The following is a 10021-nucleotide window of genomic DNA, read 5'->3' as shown; positions in this document are numbered from 1 at the left end:
AAATGTTCTAAATTTAAGATTTTAGACAAATAATATTTTTTAGTTTGATGAATAAATTGGAAAAGAATAGAAAGAAATACAGAATTGTAAAAAGCTTTAGACGCGATATACAGGATTTGGTTTGTTTCCGCTGCTTAGCAAAATATCGTGAGATCTCAGAATTGTAAAGTAAACATCAAAAAATGGATAAAGTTCTTTTAAGAAAGATCAAAACTGTAACAAATTAAAAAGAACAATAACTACAAAACCTGCAAAGAATTGGCTCAGCAATAAAGAAACTTAACGAATAAACCAAAGAAATTTTCAACAGGTAAGCTGTTTTGTTGACTTGACTACTAAGCCCGACGAAAGTATTTGAAGTGGTTTCTAAGAAAATTTTAAAACAAAGTAAAATCTGTCGGATGAGTAAAGCTTTTTTAAAATTATTTAGCTTGGTGCTTAAAATTGTTGAATTACATTTTTACAAATTTGCAAACATTAGTTTTTATATTTTTGTCTAAATTGAATAAGACTTTAAAATGGTAGCTATTTTACTTTTCTTTTTGCTAAATGATAAAGCATTTCTTTATACATAAATATTAGAAAACAAAAAACTGATTTTTTGAGAAATTATCAGAACAAACGAATTAAGTAAAATTCTTTTGTATAATAAATTTATATTATGTACAAGTACTAATTTATATATTAGAAGTATGAATGTATTTTATATTATATGTTTTTTTTTAATTTGCATAAACATAATACTTTTTAATGAAACTAAAAAATATATCTAAAATGTATTTTATGTCTATTCAATTTTTTTTAAATAAAAAAAAAACTAAAACAGTGTCGAGTTTTTTTATTCAAATAAAAGTTTGTCGATAGGCGAATGGTAAGCAATAATAAAAAATTCTTTTTATTCAACCTGACTTTGGATTTTCATCTCTACTAAGAAAACTAATTTTAACGTCTAGATTTTCCAAAATAGTAAGTAAGAGTAACGGACATTTTTAGTACATTATACTGAAGTTGGAGTTTTGGGTTCTTTAATCGTTTCGAGTACTTGAAAATACCAAAACACAAAAAGTTATAAAGTAGTTTTATTTCAAGAATCAATCAAAATCATGTTTTTTTTGTTTTAAATGGTCGGACAAGCGTTTATTATCTGATTTGTTCTCTCGACCAATAGTTTTAGCATCAGCGGGCAAAACTTTTCGTATTCGAAATACAGTAGCTCCCACAACTAGTCGGACACATAAAATATACATTTTCACAATGCATTGGGCAGGTTCAGACAACATAAGGGACTTCATTTGCAGTCAACTACTTTCTTTGAACTTACATTTGGAACAAGGCAACTAAGTAGTCGGTAAAGTGTCATAAATTTCGAATTCGGAATTTTACTTCACCAACCTCTACTTTCAGTTGCCCGAGCAGAAACTATTAAAAACATCTATAAAACTCCTAAGGTAAGTCCATCTCGACTCGTATTTTGTCCTTTAAATAAATATTACTTATTCCCTTACCAATTTATAAATAAAACATGAAATGAAAATAAGCAGGATATAAATAAATCATGAAGTACCAAAGTTCAACTTTCAGTTGAATGAAAAAATATTATCAACTGTCATGTTGGCATAAGTAGACTTGACTTGTTAGTTAGGAGATTTTTCTTGGCTAACTTTCCAGTCAAGTTTCCAATAAAGTTGCCTTAATTGGAAAGCAATTTTTTGGCATCTGGCCAATCAGATAATAGAAACTTGACTTACTTTTAAGTCCCTTATGTCGCCCTAATATGACCATTTTCTTCCAGTAAATGTATGGAGAGTGTAAAACATAACCATTTTATATGACATTTAAAAACAAAAACAATTCTATAATTTAACACTTCACATACAATCGGACACTTAATATGTAGTACTTAGTTGCGCATTCTTTCGATTTAATCGCTTTTTCAAGGTATCGAGGTATTGAAGAGAGGGGCAAGTATTTATTATATGTATTTATATACATACGTCAGAACTTATTCTGTGCCATTCTTCTTGAAAGCCCGTGTTAAGGTGCTCAATGTTTCTACAGTTCTTTTGAGTAACTCGACTTCAAAGTTCATCCATTATATGCGAATTGTACTGTTAGAAGAAGAAATTGTCTTGTATTTCGAGTTTACTGACATTGGCCAACAACCTTGTTTCAAAATATTGATGTTAGCTTTTTGATACATTTTACCCTCCACAAAATGTTAGTACTGATCACCAGAAGCTACAACACATCCTCATACCATGACCACCCAACTGTGGACAAAACCTATTTTATAATTTGTATCGTGGTCTCTTTTAAAATATCTTTAGAGATTCCGAAAATAACAAGAAATTTTAGTTACTTACTTAATTAAGGTGGCACTACAGTCCTGTGTGAACTAGGGCCTCACCCAATAAACTTCTCCATCTAGCTGGGCCCTAGCTAGATGTCTCCAGTTTCGCGCTCCAAGTTGGGTGAGGTCACTTTCCACATGTGCGCGCCACATCGGAAGGTTTTGTTAAGTTGTTTCCAACCTTTATGGAGCAGCATGAATTCTCCAAGGTCATTCTGCACAAACGGACGAGTTTGGGATGCCAAAACTAGACATGGTTCTATACAGCTTGTTCCTGTAGATGCTGTCATATGCGGCCTTGAAATCGATGAAAAGATGGTGGGTTTTGATTTGGTGTTCTTTTGTTTTTTCCAGGATCTGCTATAATGTGAATATTTGATCGACTGTGGACTTACCTGGTCTAAAACCACACTGATAAGGACCTATCAGGTTGTTGCCAATGGCCTTTAGACGTTAACATATTACGGCAGAGAATATTTTATAGACGATGTTAAGTAGACTGATTCCTCTTAGTTGGTGCAGTTTAAAGGGTCTCCTTTTTTTCAGGATCGGGCAAACAATACTGAGGTTCCATTCATCGGGCATGCTTTTTTCCGACCTTATCTTACAGATAAGTTGGTGCTTGCTCCTAACCAACTTATCTCCAGCTGCTTTAAAGAACTCGGCATTCAAGCTATCCGCTCCAGCGGCTTTATTATACTTCAGCTTAGTTGAATGGATCATCCTGTCTGACAGCGGAATTCGGTTCGGTCCGTTATACAGTCTGCATATGGTCCTTCCATATTCTCAGCATTGACTGCGGTTCCACTATGATGTTTCCACTTCCGTCTTTGCAGCCTTCGGTTCTAGGTTTATGTACCTGTGAATTTCGTTTCACCAGTTCATAAAACTTTCGAACTTCATTCCTGCTTTTAACCCCACATCTTCAACCGCACGCTTCTCATGCTCTCTCCTTTTCCTTCTGAGAAGTCAGTGCTTTTTCTGCTCATAGAGCTCATGAACAGCTCTCGTCCTTTTATGCAGCGCCGCTTTGCGTGCCTGTTGTTTGGCTGCATTTGCTTGCCGACATTCCTTATCAAACCAAGGGTTCCTTGTTGGTGGCTGCTTGAAACCCAGCACATCAGAGGCGGCTTATCTGATTGCATCTTCGCAACGTTCCCACTGGTTTTCGATACATTGTGTTGGCGGTAGAGAACTTCGAGAGAGGTTACTTGTAACTCGACCGGAAAAGGATTTGGCGATTTCTTGCGATTATAGCCGTTCGACGTCGTTCCTTCTTCCAGCACCTCCCTGTTTTGCCTTGGGTCTGGAAACCCGAAGTGCTACCTTGGCTACAACGAGGTAGTGGTCTTATTCAATGTTAGCTCCTCGGAAAGTTCGGACATCCATGTTGCTGGAAGCGTGTCTGGCGTTGATCGCAATATGGTCATTCTGGTTGACGGTAGATAGATCTGGGGAACTCCAAGTTCTTTTGTGAATGTTGATGTATGGAGAACGCGTACTGACTACCATGACGTTTCGCCCCGCAACAAAATCTATGAGCCTGAATCCGTTGTCAGAAGTGTTGTCGTGCAGGCTGTTCTTCCCGATTATTCCACCAAAGATGTCTTCCCGATTATTCCACCAAAGATGTCTTCCCTCCCTAGCTTGGCATTAAAATCGCCCAGGACAATTTTAATATCGTAGCTAGGACACTGCTCATATGTTTTGTCTAAGAGCTCGAAGAACATATCTTTGGTGTTGTCGTCTTTGTCTTCTGTGGGGCGTGTGCGCATATCAGGCATATCAGACTTCTTGCCTAAGCCTGGCTCCAATGACGAAGCCGCATCCAAATAAGCGCTGTTGTTTTTCGTGGTAGCAGTCACCATAGTAAGTATCGCAGTTTTTCATCCTCTTTTTGCCCGGACCATCCCATCGTATTTCCTGGGTGGCGGTGATGTCTGCTTTATCGCAGTATAGGGCCTCTGCTAATTCTTCGGCCGCACGTGGTCTGTTAAGGGACCTAACATTCCACGTGCATATCCGAAGTTCTTTGTCCTTAATTCGTTTACGTAGTTTGTCAACAGTAAATCCGTCCGTATCCGAGGCTTTTTGGTGCTTCGCAACTATGAGGCTTTTACGTGACCAGGAAGTCACCCCGAAGGGACAACCCCCAACCTGGAGGGCCAGATCCTAAGTATAACTTCAAGGATGGGGAGCCGGATAAAACTGCTCCTTATAGGTCTGGGCTGGGAATTACAATTTTGCATAAAATCTAAAGTGCGTCTCATAATATGGCCAGGGACTGCATATCAACTTATGTGATGATTTAGGTAATCCGATGGTCGTCTTCCGGACTATTGTATGCATTTGCCGTCATTCTTGATGGTGAACACTCTAATTTAATCGATCAGAATTACAATATTGCCAAAAACCATAACAACACCTTGCCGGCTGTGATGACACCCATTAATCCTTAAAAAAATTGTTGAGCATTTAAATTTAACTTTTTTAAAATACAACGACGAAGAATAAATAAACATTAGGAGACCCAAGAGCTTGTAGAGAACCAGGGCCTAGTGACTTACAATGCTCAACCACTCCTGTGTGCGAGTAATGTAAGGAATGAAGGCGACCTACATGCCGAACCCGAACGGTTAATTTAAAAGCTCTTTTCATGACAAACATTACTCTTAGATTATCTGTCAATTCTTTAAAAGAGACCCGTACAAGGATAGACAGCACAGGCAAGGATTGAACCCAAGATCTATTTTTTTGGATACTGATCTTTAAAATTTTAAACATTGGAATTTATTAATTTTCTACACAACTTAATTCAATCTTTTCTATAAAAGAGTTCCTTGTCAATTTGGTAAAGAAATAAGTAATATTTCTTTACAATACAAAATACAATTCGTAATGGGCTTGTAACTTGCTTAAGGAGTGCGTTCTAGACAATAATGTTTTAAGTAGTTTTTGTACGACGTGCTGAAGGTAGAAGTTATTGCAGTAAAGTTCCAAGTTTGAAATTTATCACACTTGAAAATTAACTAGTTGCCTTGGTGAAGGTTTAGGTACGTTCAAAGAATGCAGTTAGCTGTAAATGAAGTCCCTTATGTTGTCTGAACCTGCCCAATAAAAAAATTTGGAATGATTTTAGCAGCACTGTGAATACAATTTTATTACCTTCTCCAAAAAAAGAAACAAACATTCTGTTTTTTTAAATTTTATAATTATATATTTTGTCTATGAATTATGTAAGCATTGCACATTTATAATAATTTAGTAATTAAGACGCGTAAAATAGTATTCAGCTTATAGCTTTAGTTTTATCTTAAACCTACAGAATTTTGAACCAGTCCTTAGTCGGGATACAAAAATTCCTGCACAATATTTTGAAATGCAATTTTGATTTTACCACGATCACGTCCATTTAATTTTCTTATGTCTGGCAACAAACTCATAAGGAACATTGCATCTGAATCGGTTTTACATTCACAGAAATCATTTCGTCGAATTGATGATACAGTAGCAGTAGCAACAGGACTTCCTTGTTCAAGACGATTCGAAGAACTATTTGCATGTGATGTACTATTGATAATGGCCTGGGTAAACATACTAAGTTCGGGTTGATTTGATGTCGCCGTCGACGTAACCGCTGCCAAAGTCAAAGGTCTCACCAACGAAACATTATTTGATGAAACTGGGGTAGTGGTATTGTTCACTTCATTTCTTGGACGCTTTAGCAGGTTTCTAATTGGACCACAATCATTTTGAGGACTCAATCGATTCAATTCGTTTTGCGATGGTAATGGTTCTGTGTCATCAGATATTTCAATAATTATATCCTTGAATTCTTCATGATCTCGTTCTCGATCTCTTTCTTTATCTCTGTCTCGAGGAGTTTGTACTTTACCATCCTTTTCCTCGCTTTCATTTTCGCTCTCTGATTTTATATCGGTTATAAAAGAATTATTTGTGACCGGTGGGGTTTCTTCTTCGATTATATCGTCTATGTTGTCAGGCGAAGGTTGTGGGTCGTCTTCACAATACGAAAAATACTGGTCCACATATTCATTTACAGGACTTTCGCTATTTGATGTTAGTTGCTGTTGAGATTTATAGCTTAGACCGTTTATTTGGGCAAGAGCTTCTTGAAGATGCGAATCAAGGCCTTTGGGCTCTGAAGACTTCTTACTAGAATAATTAAATTGTCAAAAAAAAAGAGGAGAAATCAAGTTCTTTTTTCCTAATATATCTTAAGAATAATCTCATAATTATTGAGAGGGCAAAATCCTGTTTAGGCGGATTTAGCGTATTATCTACACAATGCCAGGTCATGTTTTAAGTTTAGTTTGATGAAACCGGAATGTTAAAATTCCGTCTTAGCAGGCATTTGCAACGGCTTGTTTCGCTGTTGCAAACTTTTTAGGAGCTTCTTTATGCATATAAAATATGATATACATAATTTTGATTATTGGGAATACAATATCTAGTTGACCTTAGCTCAATTAGAGTTAGGAAAGGTCTGTGGAATTTTCATTTCTAACTTTTGCCAAAAGCTCCCTTATATTCCATTTAACACTCGAACAGTAACTAGCACAGCTAAGCTACTCTTCTTAAAGCATTAACACTAAAATACACCAAGAGAGATGAAATGGCATATTACTCTTAGTTTGAAACAATTTTGACGAACTTTTTTTGTTGAGTTTTTTTAATGAGGAAAGATGAGTTTGAGAGATAAATCAATTTTATTTATTCGATAATTATACTCTGTTCCCTTCAATGGTTGTAAATCAAACAAGTTTAATTTTAACTTAGGAATTCCACAAGGTAGTCATATAGGTCCTATTCTCTTCATTTTATTTATAAACGATGTACCGTCTATGTTGAAGCACTCTATGTGCATAATTTATGTAGACGATGTTAGAATATTAAAAATTGTGTTTGGAAAAAATAGCCAATGTGATCTTAGCTCGTTTTTTGATTGGTGTGTTCGTAACTGTATGCTTCTTAATGTCGATAAATGTAAAGCTATGAGCTTTAAGAGAAAGCTTTCTGTAATTCCTTTTATTTACTTGTTTGACGGAGTATCATTGGGCAGGTTCAAGCGACATAAGGGACTTGGAGGAAAGGCAAGTTTCTAGTATGTGATTGGTCATCTGGCAAAAATGTACCTTCCAATTAAGGCAACTTCATTGAAAAGTTGAGTGGAAAGTCAGGCAAGAAAAAACTCTCTAACTTTCAAGTCAAGTCTATTTATGTCAGAATATAAGCTGATCATTTAACATTTAACTAAAAGCTGAACTTATAACTCTTTGATTTATTTATTTACTACATTATTTAATTTAAAGAAGAAGAGGAAAACTAACAATACCAAATACAACTTTTTTTTGGAATTGTACCTTGGGTAAGATTTTTTTGTTGATAATATTTTTAATGCTTTCCGAACAATCAACAGGTAAAAGAAAGTGAAGTAGGGGTTCATGTTTGAAATAAATGACAACAAGCTATCTTGGTCTAATTTTGCGTTCAAAGAATGTAGTTGACTGCAAATAAAGTCCCTTATGTCTGATCCTGGTTTTTATCTCGTAAATGATAAGCCTCTTCTTGGTGTGTTATTTGATGGAAAACTGGAATTCTGCTGGTATATAAACTCAATTACTTAATAGGATAATGCAGTTTTTGGATGAATTGAGAGAAAATCAAAACAATTGTCTACCCTTTTGTAGTCTACATTTGTTCCGACACCAAATTGTGTCGGAAAGAAATCCAGACTAGGAATGGTGCTCTATTCCATTTTCCACCTTATCAACACAGCCGAAACTTTCTCAATCAATCATATGCATGGAGAAAAGTAGAGAGAAATAGTTTAAGCGACCATTAACAAATTGACAATCAACTATCATCTTAGCTCGAGAAGTTCTCGATCTAAAATCCTAACAGTCGATTCCTTTTCATTGATTGAGAAGCCTGCCTAAAATTCAATGTTAGAGTAATAAAGGAGAAGTGTTTAAATAGCAGAAGGATATAGAAAGTTTCTCAGTTAATCATCATGTAATAAAATTTAACATTCAAACTTACTTGCGCAAATAAGGATGTAAAAATAGCATTCTATCAAAATACGACCAACAAGGTGGTACTTTTTCTTCTTGAAAGTTTGCATATTCCCGCCGAAAGGATATTCTAAGATTTGTCCATTTTGCCAAACTTGCACCAGCTAAAAAGAGGAACAATAAAATTACTATGCCTAGAATTTACATGATTATGATAAATAAATACAATTCTTCCTCAATCGTAAATCAATTTCACGCCAAAAATTTTCAACGTAAGGCCGGCAAAAATAGTATTTATGTCGTGGATTATAGATTGCCTCATCTCGCCTCACCAGGTCGATTAGATTGAATACTTCTTCGGTAAGCCATCGAGAATGCGATGGATGTACGCGAATTTCATTCATGGAGGTATCATTCATTTTAGTCGAATCAATTTGTATTTTTTAAATTTTTAACTGATACTGAATTCAGTTCAAGATCTAGAACTAGTGTTATGATAGATTTCATTCAATTTCAAACAAACAAACAAAATTGGAAGCAATTTCAAGCAAGAGAGAAAATATACAAGAAACACGAAAATTGCAAATCGAAAAATTTGACGTTGTTTGAAGGAACGATTTGACGTTTGTTTTATTTTTCAGCAGAAATAAGAAACCAGTTGTTCTCAAACTGTATGAATGTGATTTCGTTTTCTGTTCAAAAATATTTTGGATCCAGATTAGCGGTGGATAATGATTTATTCTTATGTGTTTTTTTCGTATCTTAAAAAACTGATAGATTCGGACACTGGACCTTAGGCGCCAGTTGTACCTATCATTGAAATTGATCCGGAAACATTTTTAAATCGATATTTGACGGTGTTTCTCTTTGATTAGAAATAAAAATTATATACTGATCGATCGGAAATCACATACCAATTTTTTTTGAGAAACAAAGAGTGTACTTAAGCATTTATTTTCCACTAAAAATGTATTTTTCTATTTTCCGGACGGAAATTCATTTTCCTGAACGAATCGTTCCACTTATTTGCGTTCCAATTTCACACAATTTCAATGACAGATTTCTGTCAGTAAAAATTTTTTGGTGGATTACAACCAGGAAATTTGTATCAATGACAGAAATTTTTAAGGATAGCTATAAACGACCTGTCAAACAAATTTCAATGTTTGTTTTCAATGATGAAAACCAAAAAAAAAATCAAAATTCAAGTGTCATGGTTGCTAATTGTTATAAATTATTCATCTGTCAAACTACAAATATCATAATTGAAAACGTTATTTTTACACCTTTAAACCGAACAATGAATTGCGCAAGAGTAATTAAAGATGCTTGTTGTCAAACTTTCAGACAACTTAATAAAATATAAAACTTAGAGCTTCTTACAACTTTACAAAAAATACTTTATTCATTTAATTTTATAAAAAAGATATTTTGCCAGTTGGCTTAAATTTTAGTTTGTTCTCGCTCAATCCGTGTTGTCTTCGACGCCGCCGTTATTCAAATGCAGAATTCTAAATCTTAGTCCGTTATCCGAAAATTACATATGTATGTATGTAAATAGACACGTATTTAAGGATGTATGAGTGAGGAATCGAAAAAGGCAGAGGCGAACGGAAGTGAAATAAAAATTGGCAAC

At 34.9% G+C, this 10021-nt stretch overlaps 1 protein-coding gene across 1 annotated transcript; it reads right to left on the bottom strand.

Annotated features, from left to right (window-relative positions):
- Window positions 1-5539: 5539 nt before the first annotated feature.
- Window positions 5540-8964, bottom strand: LOC129940798 (uncharacterized). Its single transcript, XM_056049280.1, has 3 exons — window positions 8612-8964; window positions 8414-8549; window positions 5540-6526 (listed from the first exon to the last, which is right to left on the bottom strand). Exons 1-3 carry the CDS (start codon window positions 8802-8804, stop codon window positions 5692-5694), a joined length of 1164 nt encoding a protein of 387 aa, XP_055905255.1. The 5' UTR covers window positions 8805-8964; the 3' UTR covers window positions 5540-5691.
- Window positions 8965-10021: the final 1057 nt, after the last annotated feature.

This window comes from Eupeodes corollae, chromosome 1 (genome assembly GCF_945859685.1).
Source record: "Eupeodes corollae chromosome 1, idEupCoro1.1, whole genome shotgun sequence".
Classification (NCBI taxonomy): domain Eukaryota; kingdom Metazoa; phylum Arthropoda; class Insecta; order Diptera; family Syrphidae; genus Eupeodes; species Eupeodes corollae.
Note: the sequence above shows the minus strand (reverse complement) of the source record. Positions and strands in the feature narration are given on the sequence as shown.